This window comes from Varroa jacobsoni, unplaced genomic scaffold (assembly GCF_002532875.2).
Source record: "Varroa jacobsoni isolate VJ856 unplaced genomic scaffold, vjacob_1.0 scaffold_898, whole genome shotgun sequence".
NCBI lineage: Eukaryota > Metazoa > Arthropoda > Arachnida > Mesostigmata > Varroidae > Varroa > Varroa jacobsoni.
The window spans coordinates 426,330-447,074 of record NW_019213800.1 but is presented as its reverse complement, the minus strand read 5'-3'; the positions used below and the strand labels follow the sequence as shown (position 1 = coordinate 447,074).

At 40.1% G+C, this 20,745-nt stretch overlaps 1 protein-coding gene across 8 annotated transcripts in view; it reads right to left on the bottom strand.

Moving 5' to 3' along the window:
- Window positions 1-1,229: 1,229 nt before the first annotated feature.
- The window catches only part of LOC111264780 (carbonic anhydrase 1), a 63,691-nt gene continuing 44,175 nt past the window's right edge, over window positions 1,230-20,745 (bottom strand). For 7 of the 8 annotated variants that reach the window (XM_022840922.2, XM_022840921.2, XM_022840923.2 and 4 more), the window contains 7 exons: window positions 11,663-11,790; window positions 10,867-10,936; window positions 10,553-10,651; window positions 10,241-10,356; window positions 9,389-9,506; window positions 6,080-6,189; window positions 1,230-5,536 (listed from right to left, as the gene is read on the bottom strand). In XM_022840922.2, the coding sequence (XP_022696657.1) occupies window positions 5,399-5,536; window positions 6,080-6,189; window positions 9,389-9,506; window positions 10,241-10,356; window positions 10,553-10,651; window positions 10,867-10,936; window positions 11,663-11,790 (779 nt within the window). In that variant the 3' untranslated portion in view covers window positions 1,230-5,398. The remainder of the gene's footprint in view (window positions 5,537-6,079; window positions 6,190-9,388; window positions 9,507-10,240; window positions 10,357-10,552; window positions 10,652-10,866; window positions 10,937-11,662; window positions 11,791-20,745) is intronic. The other variant, XM_022840920.2, reaches the window with a different exon arrangement.

Genomic DNA, 20,745 nt, shown 5'->3' with positions numbered 1-20,745 from the left:
TATTTCTACTTATATTAATAGATTGCTAGTGGCGTTAGAAGAGGAATCTCTGAACGTGTAGCGGTATAACGTTAATTTGACGGATCCACACTGCGCAGTTCTCATAAAGTTGCTCCGTCCATATCGATGTTTACAAACGTCAGCGAATTTAAATATCGACTATTCTCACCCGCAGTTATTTTCAATTGATAAATGTAATCTTTTTTTAGTAAATGCATTTGGTTTGGCTTTTTTTTTTTTACAAAATCACCAACCGACGAAAATACGAAAGCGCACCAGAGATAGGGTTAAGTCGAAAAATAATAATAGTAGTAATGGTATTTTTCTGTCTCTCTGAGTGGAGAACAATCGTATGTCAATGCTATTTATACTGTGTATCGAACTTTCAGTGACCATTTTGAAAACAAGCGTCGCTTAATTGGTCATTGTCTTTTTATCAACTTGACTAATTTCATGATTAACTTATGTGACTATGGAAAAACACGTTCAGTTTGTTTGGCGTTTGTTTTCGTTTCGGAGAAACAGAGACGACAATCCATGTTTCGTTGTAGAGCGCTTAAAATTCTAGAGACAGTTTTCAGGGCAAGCTAACCTTAATAACGCAAATAATATTCATAGTCTCTCATCAACGATTCAAATGAAAATAATTAATTATTAAATCAGATGAAAATTACATTGGATGGTTAACATACGGCAGCACACTCTAACTTTGCTACAGTTCTGTCCATCTACAAATTCGTTGATTCTCATGCCACCCTTCCAAGTTTCTTTACTTCTACGCTTTATGGGAAGTTGTGTTGCATAAAATGACATTGGCAATTACACTTGGGATATGATAGTGCGTTTTCTATCTGCTTACCTAACAGTATTCGATCAAGCAAGCAGAGTTTTTTTTCCTAACTTACTTTTTCTCCATGTATGTAGAAGCGCATCTTCTGTTTCTGTTTGCTACAAGGCATATATTATTATTGTAAGCGTCGCTGTTACGTATATGTTGGAGTTGCTACTGTGTTTGCTCGCCTTACGGTCTATATAGTGCGCCTTCCTCCATACAGCAGATTTATAACGATAAAGCGTTTGCTAACACGTATTTTTCGACGATTCGTGTTGTAGCGTTGTGGCCGCGTGCCGAAAGTAAAATGTATTGCTGTTTCCTGGAAGCTTACAATAACCTCCGTTCAAAACATCGTTTCTATATACACTAAAGTCGAAAATAAATAACCAGCGCGTCTGCTCAGCCACGTAAGCATGTGTATATTTGTTTATCCAGTTGGAAGCATAGCATTTTCTCGTTCTTGTCCGATTCATGAACATATCGTATACATGTATAAAACGAAGACAACCTCCCATGCTAACGAAGTAACTTACCTTACTCGTCCCACAACAAAAGGGGATGATTAAACCAGGATTAGCACTTAATCAGTTTAGAACTGGGCGCGACCGCCCCCTCAGTCAGCGTATTAAGCAGCTAGCGATTTCCGTTAGCAATAATAGGGACAGTGCTTCCTTTGCCTCATGTCTACACGCTCGTTTATCATTTGTTTCTGATTGATATAGCAGGCTGAGGGATGAGGCCGGGCCCTTCTTTGTTTGTTTGCCATTGTCTTTTTTCCGTTTGTTATCGTCTCTCGCTAGCAGCAACAATGAACAGCTGCTAGCTTCACTCGTGTCACTTTTACCTATATTCAACTAGCCATTATATTCTTTGTTTTGTACACGGTAGTATTTTTTTCATACAATACAATTTGTCTTACTCCTTGTAGTAAAATGCTAAGTAGCCGCAATACAAACTGAATAACACGTAGATACACAATGTCCACAGGCTGTGATAACAGCTATTAAAGAGAAGAGCTAGTAGTAGTAGTAGTAGAAGCTATAATTCAGCTCCAGAAAAATGGCTTAAGACTACGTGTTCGAAGCTAAGATTCGCTTAACAGTTGTGCCGAGAAAAGATCACTGTTGTATATATATATATATATTATTGCATAATAGTAGAATTCGATAACTGTTTCAGCTGGTACGGTGCGCCTCTCCATCCTTTCTCGCTACTCGCATTGAAATATTACTATGTTTTACAATATTATGCGATCTAATTGATCCTCTACTATACTTCGCAGTAGTATTAATCTACTGGACAATGTATATATATATATATATATATATATATATAGGATGTATGCTATCTACTTTATTTGAACTCATTTCTACTCTGAAACTATTATTAGCATTGTTTGTAATGTTAGCTCCGTATAGCTGCTATATTACTACATGTTATGTCTGGGTTACGCATGAGCGTTTTCGACATTTGCAACACGTACAAGTTTCAGCTATTTATAAAAACACTGGCAGCACTACTTCATTTCCATCCCATTGCCATGCTTTGTTATGCGTAACAATCTTGTGAGGTAATTTTTAATCTCCTATGTTGTCTCCCTATGTAGATGTGTCTACCAGATGGAGCGTCCGCTGCGAAAGCGTAAGAATTGTTGTTTTATTAAGTATTACAGACTGAATCTACGGCTTGCCTTCCTGTCTCAGTTCAAAGTATGAACCTAAAAGCTAAATCGATCAAAAGCTACTTGAAAAATGGGAATGAAAAAGATATCAATGAATACCTTTTGTACTAGAAAAAAGTGTTTCCAAGTATAGAACGCTTGAATCGAGTATATGAGTGTATGAGCTGAGACATCAGTGGAAATGCGCAAACAAGTAAAAAAATCAAAGACAGAAGATGTATAAGGAAAACTCAAACGAAATTATGTGACATGGTCTTGTTAACAAAACATAATTGAATCTTTATTCGATTCACATTAACAATCTTGAACATAAATAGAAATAAGTAGATAAATGAAATGGGAACGATGCTACTGATGACGTGAAGGTTTCTCGAACCGATTTCGAAAACGTAAAAAACGACGACGTAAAATACAACGAATTAATAGTCTTTGTTTGTTAAATCTTCTAACTGTCCCGTATTTTTTCGATAAATACCCGTACGCGATTAGTAGTTTTTGTCACTGGTTTTTTTCTCAACGATAACAAGCTTTGAAAAATGGGATTGTTTTTTCGTTTAAATCTGGCGTTACGCGTCTTTTATAAAAATTGCAAGTGATGCCGAAACCGGAAGACTATGTAGCTTCACTATCTTCTATTGAATAATATGTATGATAGTAGAGGAAAACGCTGATAATCGTTGCTTTTCCTCAGTGTGGATTTGTATATATCTTAGTCAATTCGACAGGCAAAGCCATAAAGGGCAGTTCCGTTGAAAAACAGCAAGAACGAAGAACGTATAACGTCCAATGTCATAAAGAAGAATTGTGCTGATCAAAACTCACGACGGTACGTCAGTCGTCATCGGGTTCGGTGCACTAATTAGTTGAGAAACCTAGTCTGCATTTTGAGCAGATAAACCGCAGTCAATGTTTACTGATCCACCTAAACACAGGCTTGATACAGGCAATGACTACTGGAATCTTTCCCCGAAGCCTTGTTTGCAAATTAGGTCGGAACTGGTTGGCAGAAAGCTGTCCTCAAGCTCTGTTCCTTAGGCAGCGTATAGGGTTATTTCATACTTGGTCCAGGATAATCAATAGAAGCAGACTTCCGAATTAGACCCCGAAGCTTCCGCAATAGGGGTTTAATCACCCAAAGAAAAACGACACCACCGAATTCCCCATCTTCGTCGACCACTGATAGCAGTAATTCAGCGAACGCATTTACTGAAGCAGAATATAAAACCTAAAGAGCTCTTCTTCCGTAGAATCGAATGATCACTATGACGTTGGATTTGAGACGTCGTATGTTTACCTTGCCAGTAACAAAGGTTTGACTTTCTCTATTTGTTTGATGGGCGTTTCAGAATATGTTACATTGAACCCTTACAAACTGATCTTCAAACGACGTTTAACCTAGAAACTGCATTATCTACAAACATCGATTTTTTTAGAAAAGCCACACGTGATTTATATATGTATATATATATATATATATATATATGTGTTCGCTTAATCTTTTTCTATCCACATGAAGTGTTCCCGACAAAATTCCGAAAGCAGGCCCATGAAACAATTTGACATGTATCAAGTTAATTATTATTAGTATAATTGCCTGCCCGCTTTCAAGCGTCATTTCGGCTACCGTGCTTTTTTGGGCGATTAGAAGAACATGCCCTCTCAAAATCGGTGCCCCTTACGTCGCTCGATCCGCTATACGGGCTCGTTCCAGAAGCCTTGACACAATGAAGCAATGCGATCATATGCTAATAGGACACCGATAAAGCGTTGGCGCTGTTGTTCTATCTATTCTTAGTCACGCCTAGTTTTTTTTTGTTTTCTGAAAGACTGCTTTTCTAATTGCTACAAGTTACCACTGCTAACGCCTTTTCTACTGTTTTCTATATACCGAGACGCTCACAATAGAAAATTCACTTATATCTAGTTTTTCTACTTTTTCTTTTAGCTTCAAAGCAGGCATTTCTCATCTCTAGGCAGATCTAGGTTTACAACCTCTTCCACCGCTCGTTCCTCGACTTTTCAAATGTTCTTCTACTCACTACTTTTAGTGTCCTTAACATGTATCCATAGCATTACCTTATATCACGTTGTGCTCGTATTGTTATTATCTACGGGCATACATCAAAGCAGTGTTCATATATAGCCACAGTGAATAAACGCCCAGATCCATCTGATTAGCTGTTAGTAATAACAATAACATTAATTTCAGTAGTTCGATTAGCGGCGGTCTCCGCTACGCTTAATGTCTTTGTTTAGTCTCTTTGCTTTCTTTTCATTTGATCGCTTTGCATCGATCATAACATCATGCCTTCTTACTACGCCATGTTCTACTATCCAGTTTGACATCCGCGACCCAACCTTCGTTGCACATCAGGCTTGCTCTCCCATCAGCCAAAGTCGCAATGAAGCTTCACATGGCGACTTTATCGGTCAATTATATATAGTCAATATAGGGTGTAGATATTGCCCCGCTGTTAACTTTTCCTAGAAAACCGAATCAGCACGCGCAAAAGGGGATGATATACATATCTATATAGGGAAGACTTATTCTGGCGGGCTGGGGTACAGCATGTCCGCGCACACGGCAACTAAACGCCTAAGCGGCTTCCCTAACTAGGTTTAAAACGGACCTTGTCCTAGCCTCGCTCTATATCACTATGTGTTTATATATGTTATATAGTCATGTGTAGATAGGCCACTAGACCCAGCCAGCTAGTAGTTAGTTGTATAAGAGTAAGTGCGTTTTCTTTTTCTGATTAGCGTGAATTTTGTCCCACTGCTCGTAAGTTCATTTTCGAACTAGATAACAAAAGATTAACTGCATCGTAATGGATTTGGTCTACTGTCTTTACTACCTATTACGATGTCTAGTTGCATCCGCGTTACTGTTCCGGAGGCTCCCGGATCACACGACCTTCTAACGGTTGGCAGTTTCGCCAGTTTTTGGTAACCGGTCCGTCGATCGCAGTGATATTATTCTCATCTTCAGTGTATGTCAGCAATGAACGGAACGCATCCAACTGAAATACGCAACATACGAAAGCCACTTAGCGTATGTTCAATTTCAGTGGAACAGTTCAGGAGTGGCAATATAGCATTCTCCTGTGTATAAGGTAATATAAATTTAAGATTACCTAATAATAGCTCGTTAATTTGATCCGATAGAAATATTGTTTATTTCAGCCCCGCAGGAAATGACGCCCTCGATAAGATATGCATTGATTTGCCTTACTTAGCCAGTACTCTACGTAACTAAAAGTTTCTCCATTTTCACATTAGGGGAGGTAATGCCTTACATTCTGATATACGAAACGGCCCGAGCGGTTAAGATTATATATTCTCTCAGGTAGAATCTATAGGTCAAACTAGAGGGACAAAGATAATGGCGATGCGATGGATTACAGAAAAATTACGTAGTTGATGCGTGCACTGGAGGGGAAAATGGCAAGTTGACATCATAACTATTTCTCACGTCGGACATATGAAGTTACCAGAAATGAAAAGCATTCGTAATTAGTTTGTATTTAAATGACAGCTTTACCAGTGATGTAACGCTATTGTACCTGATCCTTAGAAATCTCGATCGGCTGTTTAAGAACGACCCAGGATACGCTCTCGTAACATGGGGGAGTCGTCAATGAGCCCTCATAGGTCCAGTAGTTGTCTGTGTCCTCTAAAATATTAATCAAATACGAAAGACATTGTAGCAGTTTTGATTTTCACATCATAAAAGTAGGAGGCTTATTCGAATTGAAGTCATTGAACCGTACTCATAGATGCGCATTGATCATACCTGACATGGTCAATAGAATAATGGAAATACGGAATTACTAAAGAATAGATGCAAGAGCAACAAAGCTACCCATCTTGCTTCACGATGGAAACGTCTTTCGCGCTGCCCACCCACATATCAAAAACGTCAGCTCATACCGTGCGTACGGACACCTAAGCCGACAACAACGCTTCTCCACAGATTCCGCAAATATGGTCAATTTATTTATATACGTATTCTAGATGTTCGCGGGCGGCCAAGCAACTTCTGATCACAAGAGGTCAGCGGTCGCTCTTTCAACTTCTGCCAACGATGCATGCGATAATGCCTGCACGTGCTCTTCAATTCTCCCTATCTATGTCATTGTAAATATTTATAGACAACACGTCTCATCTAAGTTATTATATACAAAACAATGTTGTACGATCGCAGTCTAGCAGTCTTTTTGGTTGTCGACCAAACTTTTTGCGAAGTTGCATTTGTCTGCTAAAGTCTGTACGATATTCGTTTGGACTCTAGTGCCAATAAAGACCTATCGTCTAATAGAACGTGTTCAAATAACTTTCTCTATCTGTACTTGGCATGGCAAATGTTTGTCAACACTGGACAATTCAAGATAAATGATTTTATAAACAGGTTCATGATGAGCTTATAATCTACGTATACCGACAACCCGTGCCCCGGTGATGAAGGCGACTCAAGCCAAAAGTAAACGTTGGGCCAAAAGTAAACTCTCACAGTGCCTCATTTTTTTGCCAGCTATGCGTTGGTAAAGGTACATCAGATCTATCTCTACCTGTATGTATTCGTATGTTACACCTTGTTCGAGTCGGACAGAGCCAACAAGTTGGCTTTTAGTTTGTGTAATCATCCACCTATGGTCTTCTATCCGGTGCAGCTTTTTGTCCATTTCAACTTAATTCAACTTAATTTCCAATCTACCTTCTGTTCGAAGGCGCGGAGTCTTGCGGGTTAAGAAAAAGGTCCGGAAATATCGATAGGTAATTATCGATTTCACCACTTTGGCAATATTGTCCAGTGGCGAGGATCTAGAGTGTCTGACACGTTCGTCATTCCTTTCAGAGCAGTACGACAGACGCGAATCCATTGCAATACTATTCAAATTGTAATAGTATGAAGAGCTGGCTGGACGATACAGCGTAGTCATATGGCTGTAGAAATTCGAACTGAATCATCCCAGTGGTCTTCGATCCTCTTTATGCGATCATAATATACGGACGATCGAATGGCATAATTTCGCATAGACATCAAACTATACAAATAAAAAATTAGCCAATATGTACTTTTTGTGAGTTGGCCTGAATCAGGCTGCTTTGATCGAGTCTGGCGTCCTTGAACCTCCATGTCGTCATCGATAATCAACAAATTAATCAATAGAATTTTGACATTGTTCCCCTGCTTTCGTTCAACTAGTTAAACGTACAATAGCGAAGTTCGATCGAAGCACAGCGGACAAATTCAATCACAGATATACTGACAACTAAATGAACATTGAACTATCGCTCGCCATACAGCTGAGAAAAGCATAAACTATGGACTTCTATAGATTGCAGTTCGGAATGAACTGAATGAAGTTTGCCACTGAAACGGAGTTGCGGTCGGAGCTTAAACAAACGAAGGCATGGTTTCGCTTACAGGCCAAGCCATAAAACTGAATATAAACCTGTCAGTCATATACGCCGCTGTTCGACACTCGGTGCAAGCGAGAAGAACCTAGATCGTATAAACCTTGCCTCGTAAACAATACTCGTATATCCAGCCATCTTCTGAAGGCAATTGTTGTGATATTACATTGCAAATGACTTTTTGTCGTCCTCGCAAAGTGTTGTACGTATAAAACCACTATTTTCGTTCAACTGGCGCCAGACGGCGTCATGTACGATGTGTGACTTCGGCATGTTGACGCATTGACAACATGTGGGCTGCTGCTGCTGCTGTGGCATTTGCTGGAGCCAGGGGCGCAGTCCGTCATAACAACTTCTAGGGCTATGTAGTGTTTGCTAATGTGAATAGAACGCGTTATAGGCAATAGAATAAAGCGTAAGTAGTGTAAAAGATACAGCTTCGCCACTGCTAAGCAACTGGAAGGGAATTTTTGACGAATTTCGTAAAGCGTTTTTCACTGGGTTTCGTGAGATGGCCGGCGGACACAAACTGAGTGTTTGAGGCCAAATATATAACAGACATGAACTTTATAAATGGGAATAACCATGACTGTCGCTTTCATATCCGACTCATCAATGAGCCAACGATATAAGTCTACGACACGACTACGGGCTGTCGTCATAAAAGATCGTAATAAACAGCGTCAAATTATCCGCCTAAATGGTATTATTAATATGTATAAGACATGTATAATTGACCGCAATAAATTTATAGCTTCACTTTACCAATGCCTTTTTAGTCTAATAACGAAAGTCCTGTCGGTAGAAAATAGTTTATTGGAAGCAGTGTACAACTTATATTGTAATGAATTAATTATTATAATATAGATATATACATAAACACATATCTACGACTGTTCAAGCGCAGAGCCAACGGCCGTGAAACTCATTTCTATCGCTCTGCCGGCCTGGTTCAATCCGGCCTGATATTGTCCTCCATACGAAAAGTCTAGCTGATTCCATTAGTTGACTGGCTAGTAATATTCAGATATAATATAAACCTCTGTTCAAAGGCTTCTATAGAGTAAGTACAAAAGCGAAATATACATGGCTGTATAGAAGCGTACGTAAGAGATACATGTGTCAGCATATTCAGTTGTTTTGCTTTCTTTGCGATATACGATTAGCTTTTGCTAAGGCCCACTGGTGGGCTTCTGAACCACTGACATACATCGTCAATAACGAATCGACCCGTAATTCAACAATAGGGCAAAATGCAAACTTCGTTTTTGTCAACAAAGCAGGCCATTACGGAAGGGTCCCGCGTCCTGACCATACATGGTCAACAGAATGTGCGCCAAAGCTAGCAGAGCGGCAGGAAATATTATTGGTTATAACATTATTCAGTTTTTCAATATAACGGCAAACTATGAACCAAATATAATCATTACACAATTCGCGAAGAACGAACTTACTTGGAAGAAAGGAGCTGATCTGGAATGGCGATGCTATATCTTCACATTTGCATCCCTTATGTTTGACGCAGCTGAGCACTTCGCAGAGCTTTTCAAACTCAGGATGCGAACTTCCTTCCTGAAATTTCCGAAAATTATATTCAATTTACGTACACATAGAGCGAGATCGGTAGATTTCGGGCTTTCACTAAGCTTCGCAAAGCTAAGTTTTAGTCGTTGAGTAACGGCTTTCAGAAACGAGTAAGGTTTACTGGGCAAACAGGTGCCCGGAAATAGATTTATGATTATTTAGTTAAAAGTTACAACCGTACCACATTAATTTGGAAGTTAAGATCCAATTAGTTTAAGGCTGTGTTAATGCTCAATAAGAATTGTTTCCTGTCTAGACCCAGCCTTTAAGGCGCACATTTAATAATGCTTCTTATCATTTCAGCTAGTGGGCAGGTCATTGCATGGTCGATAACGTTAAAGCTGTACTCTGTACTTGTCAGCAGTGATAGAACATCATGGCAGATCAATGTGCTCAGTCTGCCCGTACGATGTGTACATTACACAATGACCCCAAAATACAACTACAAAGGCTGGATGCACCGCTTCAGGTGTAGAATTTATAGAGCAATAACTTATCGAATTTTTCTCTCAGACAATTTTCGAGAGTAGCAGCTGCAGTCATCAAGCGAAACTTCGTTAAAAAGCGACCTCTTCTATGAATTACCCCCTAGTCGTATAGGACATAGTTAGGATAATTTAAGAAAGTTACTTAACAAATATTGCTTTTATCGATTTTTCAACGAATACCGTTTTTATTCATAATGACAGTAATAATAACATCAGTTGGACACAGCTGCTTACCTTAAGGAAGATCCCGACCACTGCTAGGCCACTCTCGGAGCTCGCAGCCTTGCCAGGGTCATCGTAGAGGTCGATGTTGTAGTGGACCAAATGTAGTTCGCCAGAGAAAGTTTCACCTGGTAAAAGCAGCAGCGAAAGTGTTGATCTTAGGATCTAGGATCCTAGGATCCTGCAACCGATACGTCAATTTCAACTGAAGTTTAAACATTTGACTTTTCAAATAATTTTCAGTGACCGAAGAAAAAGCTAGCTAAAGTATTTACTTGTCGTCTCAATTGAATCAAAAGATGTAAACATAGCAGGGAGGTTTACCGTCAACCGTATGCTCGGATCCATCGCAGCACGTTTCTCCCCAGTGTGAGTGGAACTGCACGAGACGATACCGGTGGCTTAGCGGACCGCCCTCAAGGTCTGTTGGGTGACAACATATGAGAATGCGTTTATATATATATATATATACATATACGTACATATTAAATAGCTGGAACTTGTTGATTTCGTTTGCGCTACAAGGTCAATGAATCTATGAACTAGACTTATGTTCGAAAGGAAAAAACTAACATCTCGCACTAAAAGCGCGCGGTCCCTTTAACAGTTTCGATGATATTACGGATGAAAGTACTCACTATGATTCAAGCTGTCGACGTCGACACGCCATCCAAATCCACCATTGGTTACGTGTTTTGTCAATACACCCTGTCATTACGTATAATATATTACTTAGTTGTTGTTATTGTTATTTCTGTCGCGAATGTCATGTTTCGCTAAATACACAGACGACTCAGTCGACCGTCAGATAGAGCTGCCAAACAGACCTTAGCACATAAGACAATGAATGGCAGGCCAAGTCGAATAGCACGCAGCCATATCTAAATATTCTGCACAAAACTCATCTGGTTTCTAGCAGCTGATTGTGGTACGCTGAAAGCTTTCATATGTCCCCGGGACGTGTCGGCATGCGAGTGCCCTCTAGCAGGGCAGATGGCGCCTGCTCTTGTTTGTTCAACCAGTACGTTTAGAACACTCAGTTGATAATCGAAAGAAGTAACCCACCGTCTATGGTTTTCGAGGTATGATCCGGGAGCAAATAAAGCGGGTTTATAAGATGCTACAAACGAATTTTTAGGCTAGGTTAAGAGGACGACACAGGTAAACTTTCTTCACGTAGCAACTGGTTAACCAAATTATCAAACCAAAGTCTTCATAAGAGCTTTAGCGTGATATTCAGAAGGTGAACATTGATTGATTTGACGATAGTTTCCTATCAGAACGAGCTGCTTCGATCCCAGCACCTGTTTTTAAGCATTCAATAGTTTCTAGATGCGCGTCTCCTAAAGATTTTTAAATCGCTCGGCCATTTTGTTCCTAAGCTGTCTGTTACAAATTTTCGTTAGAATGATAGTCAAGAAACATTATTTTCACCTGATAGTTGTACTTGAGTGGGCGCTTAAGAAGCATTGGATCTGGTTGAACGTGTGAGCGTATAATGTCCACAGGGCTTTGTTTCTGCCCGAGCGCCTGCGGGAAGGTCTTTCCCCAATGCGCCGGACCTGAAAATAAGGCAACAAGGTAAGTGTATCTATCCACAGCAAATCTCTAAAGGTCAATTTTCAACTGGGCAGCCCGTCGCCAACCTATTGTTAAAATTGAAATAATTGCTTTTAAGTACGCGCCAAATAAACAGAATAGCTTATTATATCTACCGTCTAATGATGTGTCTCAATAATTTCCATCGTAACGTATAATTTAGTTGGTTTGAATAAACAATTCTCAGCAATTCAATCGTTCACGCCGAAAAATGATATCAGGTGTATGCTTAGACTGCTGTTTTTCTTCAATCTCATAAAATGGCAATATGTTACGTTATTTTTTTTTAGTTATTGAAATACGTAGTGTCCAACCAGCACGATCACTGTAGCTTAGCACTTGAATAAAAAGAGCCCCTCTTCCAGTCTAAATTTAGGCCAAATGCGGTCGTTTGATTCTTCGCTAACCTTCAATGTGATAGCGTGCCGCTCTTCTACCGAACAGAAAACAGTTGGTGCCTTATAATATAAGTATTTAGCGTTTTTCCCTAGGCACTTTAGATCGAACCACCACTGGAACCCTAAGGATCATCTTTCGGCAGGCGTATCGCCTCAAGGCCAGGACGATTTAGCGGTAGCTTGACAAGCACCATTCACTGGGGTACCGCCAACATGAATAGCAGTGTTGCGCTTGTTGACAACTAGGGAGTTTCGAATACATGTCATTACGCCAGGAGGGGCGCGTATTTATATCCTAACATCAATATAATTATGTACTCCTCAAAGTAGATATGCGACCTTAGCATCTTTCATGTGGATATTCCACAATAAAGAGGACAACGAACGGTTACTTGTAGCTACTTGGCGAGTCGATCTATTTTGCTGGACATCTCGATTAAACAACAAGACGTTTGTCTGACGTTCAGTTTGAGACTGATGTACATCTGAATAGTACATCTGAGGACAATGTGAATTTACAGGATGATTTTTCGAAACCATATGACTTGTTCAATATTTCTATTTTGCAACGAATTTTTGCAAAAATTAAGTTGAGGCATACTTTATTCAAAAAAACATCGTCTTAATGCAAATGGATCCATCGTGTCATCTATATAACCTTAAATAATCGATTAAAATCCATCAAAAACGTTGACCCTCAACCAAGAGGTCACCCTTGAAACTCCTTGCACTTTCGATGAAAAAGACCGTTTGTACAATTTACTATCAATGTTTCGACAATAAGCTCTTATTTACTACTAACATTTTCCATTAGTTCAGCTTTTGTGCTCGACATGAACTATCACAAAATAGTTCTTAATCCGAACAGATAGTGCCGAATAGCTTTCGCAGTTGGTTTTTCTGTTAATTTTCCATCTTGCTGGGTCGGACAATGCAATGTCGAGAAAAAATATCGTTGGCAATATGAAATACCGTCTTATAGCATTAGATATTGAGGTTCTTCAAGAATGGCTCACGTACGCTACATTGGGGCGTGATCGGCTACGGATGACCAGCAACACCGAGCTAGAGAGCAGATAGAACTACGCTAGACAGATTCAGGCACTGCAAAAATAGCCGATGGTTCGTTTTCGGCCGTATTTATAGCAACGTTTGGCTGAAATGATCCAAATACTGGCTGCAAGGTTGTTTTTCGGCCTTAGTAGTTAGCGTACTTTAAAGACCCAGCGTGTTGCAGACCTAGTGGCGCGCTATAGGCAATCCATAATAATTTTCCGTAATTCACAACACCTCTATACTGAACAGTTGTTGTTTAATGCCAAAGGCTCTAGGTGCTTACACGGCAGCTGGACCTCCATAGAAGTTTTGCAGCGATAGAATTGAATGGGTTGCATCAGAGCACCAAGAGCGGCCAGTGTGCGGTAGAGTAACACCAAAAATCACCATAAATCCATGTTGTGTAATTGTGCATACTATCGAGAATTTTTCACTCACAACAACGATACGAGCCAACAATACGAGCATGCTAAGCTGCTTGCTCTTCTCAAATCCTGTACGTTAGATAGATTTAACCTATATAAACTATAATTTTATCTATTTGTCATAATATGCCTGTTCGAATCTCGCATTTCAACCTAAAAACAGTACAAAAATGTTGCGTGATAAACAAAATTGGGCTTGTTTTTTCGTTCAACTCGTTCATTGTATCTTTTGTGTGGCCTACCACCAACAACAACTAATATAAATTAACGCAATGATTATTTTGTTATTAAGATCGGCTCATTCTAATTACACCGGACGGACTGCGAGCTTCAGTGATCAACTGAGGAAGTGCTTCATAAAATTTCTGTAAAAGCGGTGCGGTCACTTTTAGCTCTGGTGGACCCAACTAAGTATCGATTGCGCGAAATTACCTCGGAAAAATGAATCTGGATAAATCGATAATCGAATTGGCTGGAATGATTGAATTCAGATAAAGCTGTTGTAAAAAAATGTTTTAGAAAGTGGGGTACATCATGTAGGATCCGGCCATCAGAAGTTCTTTACGAAGATCAGCGATCATACCACGATACTGTGGGTAAACGTAGCATGGAGTAATTACGTTAGTGCATTAAGAGTGATTCCTACAACACTTCAGGTATACTGTAATTGCTGAAGAAAATGGAACTGCGTACTACAGTATGGACTGTCCAAGTTCGTTCGCCGTAAGTATAGTACAGCAGGAAAGGAAACGCTATCATAAATATTTACAAACATGTAAAATTAAACATTGAAATACAAAACCCTTTTTCTCACTCTTCTTAGTATAAACATATTGTCAAAAGACAATTAAATACACTATTATAGACTAGGTATTAGAAATCCATCCAATGATGTTTTTGACAATCGCGTGGGTTGCCCATGAATCTTGTACACTCAATAACTCGCCTATGATAAAACGCAACTCGAGGAGGCAACGTACCGTCTTTTTGCACATGAAATACCCTGCCACCTTCTTTGATGGAGTCATGGCGTGGTTTGATTTTGAAGGCTGATTTGGTTGGTGTAATAATGGTCATGAACCCATGCGTCGCGTCTTGACCCTGAAATAGCCGGTACTTGTTGGCTTTAGACTGTCAAGGTCGGATACATTGTGTGGGGAATGCACGCGATACCCATCGTAGCGACGTTTATCGAAGGTGAAAGCCTCAACAAATGTTCCGAGTTAGGATAAAGTCCTTCAGATGCGTACGAGAAATACAAGAGGCAGTCCGGTCACCTTTTTGAGCTTCTGTAGTCTGGTCCCGATTACGCAAATTACTTTGATTCTCTCTTATTTCCGAGAACCCTTTTAAGGACAACGGCGTTTCGATATTTCTTTCGGGTTCATATGGCATTCCAAGATATTTTTAATAGGAGCAATCAGTGCCAACCATAGAGAAATTAGCGGTTAGAGGGTTGTGTTGACACGTTTGGCCAGATGTCGAATTTCGTATAACGTTCAGAATACCCAGGACGTTTTTTATCGGTGCGTATGGGACAGAGTCTTGATTACGTAACTTCTTCGTAGATACAGTCAATGTTCGGGCCTAGCAGAAACATGGAATAGCATCTCACATATGTGACCGGACTAAAAGCGATATTTGATGACAGATATCTGTACAATACGGGGAAATGTTTCAGTTAGTTATTCACTGCCACAATAATGCTTTTCCTTAGCTTTGTCGCGGGTATATCAATAAAAAAAAAACAGAAATCAGGCTAGATAGTGGCCTGCTGACAGCATTACCTGAATCCGATAAGCCTTCATTTGTTTCTACCTTTGTATCTGTCTACACGTATTATATTATGTTTCATTCATCAGCCTCGACGGAAACTTGAACTTATACTTAAAGCGCAACACCGTATCGCCAAACTGTTGGCGATTAAAAATCCAGTATATAATATCTATATATTATATACTATATATATATATATATACTATATATATATATATACTATATATATATATATACTATATATATATTATATAGTATATATCTATGATATTCGTGTCGTTACATTTTTCTCGGGCAATTTACTTAGAGATGATAAATTTAGAAAGTCCGGCGAATGTAGCCAAATATAGAGATATTTTCTTCAACACGATCGCAGCCAAGTTTGGTAGAACTGGATAAACAACGATTTGTTAAATCATCCCATGTTGCAATATAATGCACATTGTTGTTTGTGTATCCCGAATTTTTTTTTACAAGCGTCGCACGTTTTTCGAATAGCTAATATTGTAACATTCCGAGCGCGGTGTAAGGCCTGTTGTTTCGTGTAAGGCATAAGAGGTACCTTGAAACATCATTAGTATCGCTATCACTGATTTATGTGAAGTATTGTTACAGTATTGAAGTCACAAGTGCTTGTCCGTTGGGCCTTGAGGCAATTAATCAGCTTTTAGTAAGCCCGTCCACCACAACGTACGTCTACACATTGACAATGATGGCTGAAGATATACTTGACAACTGTGCAATCTCTACGCTGATAAACTTGTACAGCAAATGAGCAATACCAGTTAAAAGGAAAACAAAAAAGAAACAATTATTTCGACATTACTCGTCACTCTTTACAGACAAGTTGTTCTACGGCATACAACTGGGATACCTACAAAGAGAGCAGCGATGAATTTTTGCCACTTCGAACTAAACGGAATAGTCTAGCTACGATTAATCATTGATTCTTCCCGCCAAGGGACTCCTGGGGGCTTTTGTCAACAACCGGTACTCGATCATTATTCATTTTACTGCTACTGTTATACCCTAAATAGCAAGGATAAGGACAATGATAGTCTTGACACTATGAAGATATTTGCAATGAGCAGTGGGAAGAAGATGCACCGATAAATGAGAATGGCCCGCAATTCAGCTGAAAAATTCTATACCTGTATATATTTTTCAATGGTGATTTGGTCCAAATCCCAAGATGAGGCACGTGTCTAGTCCGAGCACGATCTTCGTCGGTTTCAGACTAGCGGGTAAATAAATTACATATGAATATTAATGAACTATACGTTTCTACCACAAGAGGCTGAAGATAAGTGGTGAATGTATGCGAGCTAAGGATGCCAACATCGTACTATTGCAGCGAATAGGACCGCTGTACCATTGGTGATTATTTATCGTCACTCGTGAAACGGGAAGACAAACAGAACCTTGACCTAACGCATACACTCCTAATTATAAACGCCAAAAGATACAACGATTAGGGTCGCATATGGAATTCGATGAGTTTTTCGCTCGTATCAGTTTCCCCTCGACCCGTCGATACAAGTGCGCCAACCGTGGACGGCATCAAGCATGTACGACCCGTTACGGGCCTATTGTAGTCACCAAATGAGTCTAAGTATTAAGTTCCGCTGGTTCTAACAGCAAACGAGATGAAGTGTTACTGTTATAAGATGATATTTGTGCGTCCCCCTATTCATTTTGATAGCTACTACCACGGCACCCCTAGCAATGCAAATGGTGGCTTTTAGACAGAGGATCGATTCAGTCCATTGTAAATCCAGAGTGGTTTACTTTGAACAAGTTATCAACCGATTCCTAGTTAATCATGGTATAGTTCATCCATCAGGCAGCGGCTGGCGATATCCAGCAAGACTGATCGAGAGGCTTTCAAATAGAAGAGAGATCGCACATCACGTTTAAGGCTTATTAATGAATCCAGTTCGATAGGCTCCTTATAGACGACACGTATTCAACGATTTATTTAAGAAGAGCTGCTATATTTCAGACTGAAGCGTTCGCACCTCAGCTTTGTGCAAGCCAATGAAAAATATTAGATTGACTGTTTAAATTTAAACTGTTCCACTTATTCCAAGGTATAATCACAACTAAACTTATGTATAATATTCGCCAATAGGAAAATTTTTATTTTATATGAAAGAAAATAGGTTTTACGGCTATCATTTTAGCCATTGCCAATCGCTTTTTAATATATTTCGGTATTGTTACTCGTAGTGACTTGGGCGATTTACATTTGGCGTAGCTGGACTTTTGATTTCGTCATCCAGAATTTAGGCCACCATGCAATGAGAGGGCCTATATGTTTAGCGATACTGAACACTAAACGCTTACGACTGATGGGTATCGTGCGCATTTGGCCGGCTTAAATATGGCACTCGTATTCGGACTATGTGAGCCGAGCAGGCGGGGAATGTTATTGTAGTAACAAGCTAGGATCTTTTCAATTGGGCTGTTTGCCCAATTGAAAAGATCCTAGCTTGCAAAAAATTGTTTGAATAATCTCGACTATCACTTAATTGTCACAATGTCAAGCAATTTCAACTCATTGAAAATTATTTTCCTAGCACTTGTGTGAATGATGCATATACGGAACCATCCCATGTAATTTCCTTTACGCTTCTTGAACCCATTAATAGTATGGGCTTATGCAGTCGATTAGGGTCTGAATGGACTCTCACCGGTCCACAAAATCGAAATAAGAGCTCAACCTCTATTTAACAACATAATTCATCGCACAGAATCTACAGTGTATGAATATGTGTGGATTACCGGAGAACTGGTATACAGATTTGAAGTTGTTTATAATACACCGCTATTTACCGTCACAATATTCTGGTTGACTGCCGTCTTGTATTTGAAAACAGTTCTGGCATTTTATTTGTGACCATAACCACTGCAGCAATTGGGTAGCACATAACATTATGACAGTTGAACGTTCCGTGGAAAATGCAAACAGGTAGGTAACGGCACGGGTCCAAAGCCTCGCGCTCGGAAAAGTATTGAGCTACCGATCCCAACGGCTACTCGTTGTAAGCCTTGGAGGACAGACTGAGAAGGACACGTAACAATAGGCCCGGCCCAAATGTAAGTCTGGTCATGTCAATAGCCGAATCGCATCACATCGAGTTAGCAGAGATCAACCAATATTCATCGGACACTTGGCAATCACAGGCAAGACGACAAATACGGTAGTTCTGATGTTCCAATTGCCTTTAACCTTTTTAGATTGTCTAGAAATTTTTCAAAGCGAACATGTTGTGTGTTCACCAGTGCGACCCACTTTGTCCGATTTTCTATTACACAATGCCACTTACGAAAATAAGGCACCTAGGACAAGCTCACACGTATCCTTTGATGGCGTCACCCATTATACAGCACCTAAGCCAAATAGCACTTGCAATTTAGCAGTCACGAACGGACCGTCCAGCTATTACGTGTGGCCTGGTTAAGACGTATCTTAGAAATAATCACACTATTACATTGTCGAATTCACAAGCTTACAAAGCGGCCCACCGCAAGCACAAATTAATTTAAACAGCTGAGGCTCGACACGAACTCGGCAGTGAGGTCTCAGGTCGCCGGGTTCGGCGGAACCAAATCGCTCCACCTCTCCGATTTCCTCTTTGTCGGTGCTACAGCTAGTTTCCGAAGTTGTCTTGCCATCGCGATTACCGTCCCACTATCGCTGTTGTTACTGTGGACAGCAACGGCCATGACAAACTTGTTCTGGATGTATGCCAATGGATCGGCGGCCACTCCAGCTCGTCAGTGCCGAAGGGGCAAGTACGAACTTCTTACTGCTTTCAGTGCGTGCCCCAGGGTTCGCGATTGCTGAACATATGGACACAGCAACAGCCGATACTCAGGACCCAGATGGAGCGAACAGATTTGCTCCGACGGGCGGTTACTGTATCGGCGACAACGGCTATACAATATACTGAGGCCTCGAGGGCGATGTATGGACGGAGGGACGGAGCTGGAGAGAAGACAATCGAACCCCGTTCAATGTCGGCCCTTATTCTCGTCGTTGTCGTAGGACCTCTGGGCCAAAACCAGCCTCCCCCACCAGGGAGGAGGTAGGGGGCCCAATCATCCGATGTCGCTTTCGCTATTGCAGCGAAAGCAGAAACTCGTGCTTGTTGCTGCGGTATCGGCTCCTCACGAATGATCGTAAATGCAGCAACGTCAGCTTTGACTTGCGTTCTGCTATAGATAGAAATCTCTAAGCCGCAAAACGCTGGAGACCAAGAAGTGCGAAATAAGCTTTGCCTGAAAGCTTGCTAGACTCTGATGCTCTGATTGGAGCACAGGTTTGGTGCTGAGGCTGCTAAGAAGTATTTATTTTAGCTTATTATTCAGGCAATGTGCGTATGCGAGAGACTTCTTCACTTACGTTCTTAATCAAATACTAACTTGAGTAAAAATATGTACAATAAGCAGGCAAGTGATTCAATACCCATCTTAGCACAATATTAGGATAATGATTATCTCATGAAACCGGTAATTTCGTTGACTGACTCACAAAAGATCCCTGACATTCTGGCGTCGAAAAAAAGGAATTGGCGAATCCTAAAGGTATAAAAATCTCACTCAAGTCATCTTCTGTAATATCGGATAGCTTAGACTAACATTGGTGAGACTACAAAAATGTCAAAATTGAATCCTACCCGCCGTTTAATATGTATTATCTCTCCATGTTAAATATTGATTTATTGGTTCTCCTCTTAAAAACCGTTCGTTTTGATGTTTGGTCCTTTTCTAGGCCTGGTTATTAGCAATGCGGAATAACTCGGCCCCCCAAACAGCTTCACGGTCAAAGGACCCTCTGCGATGTTGAGCCTGGATCGGATAAAAGTATTTAATACTACTGTTTTTAAAGCATATCTTATTCTCATGGGAACATCTGCGGGAGAAAATCAACCTTTCAACATAATGCCCTACTACATGTAAAATTATTTGCATTTAAATTTTTGTCATATTATCAATGCTGAAATTGAATGGAAGTCTCGCAGCGATGAATTAATTATACTCATCAGGCCCAAAAATGTCATGAACGCCTGTACAAAATTTTCGGTAAAAATGACCTATCGGAAGTGAGACGTCTCCATTAATTAGCAGGTCCAAATTAATTTCAAACCCATCACAGATAATTATTCTCATTCGTTGATAACCTGTTGAAGTCCGCGGTGTTGACCTGAAACTCAAAGAAGATTAAAATATATCCCACTTTTCAGATCATAGCGCTTGA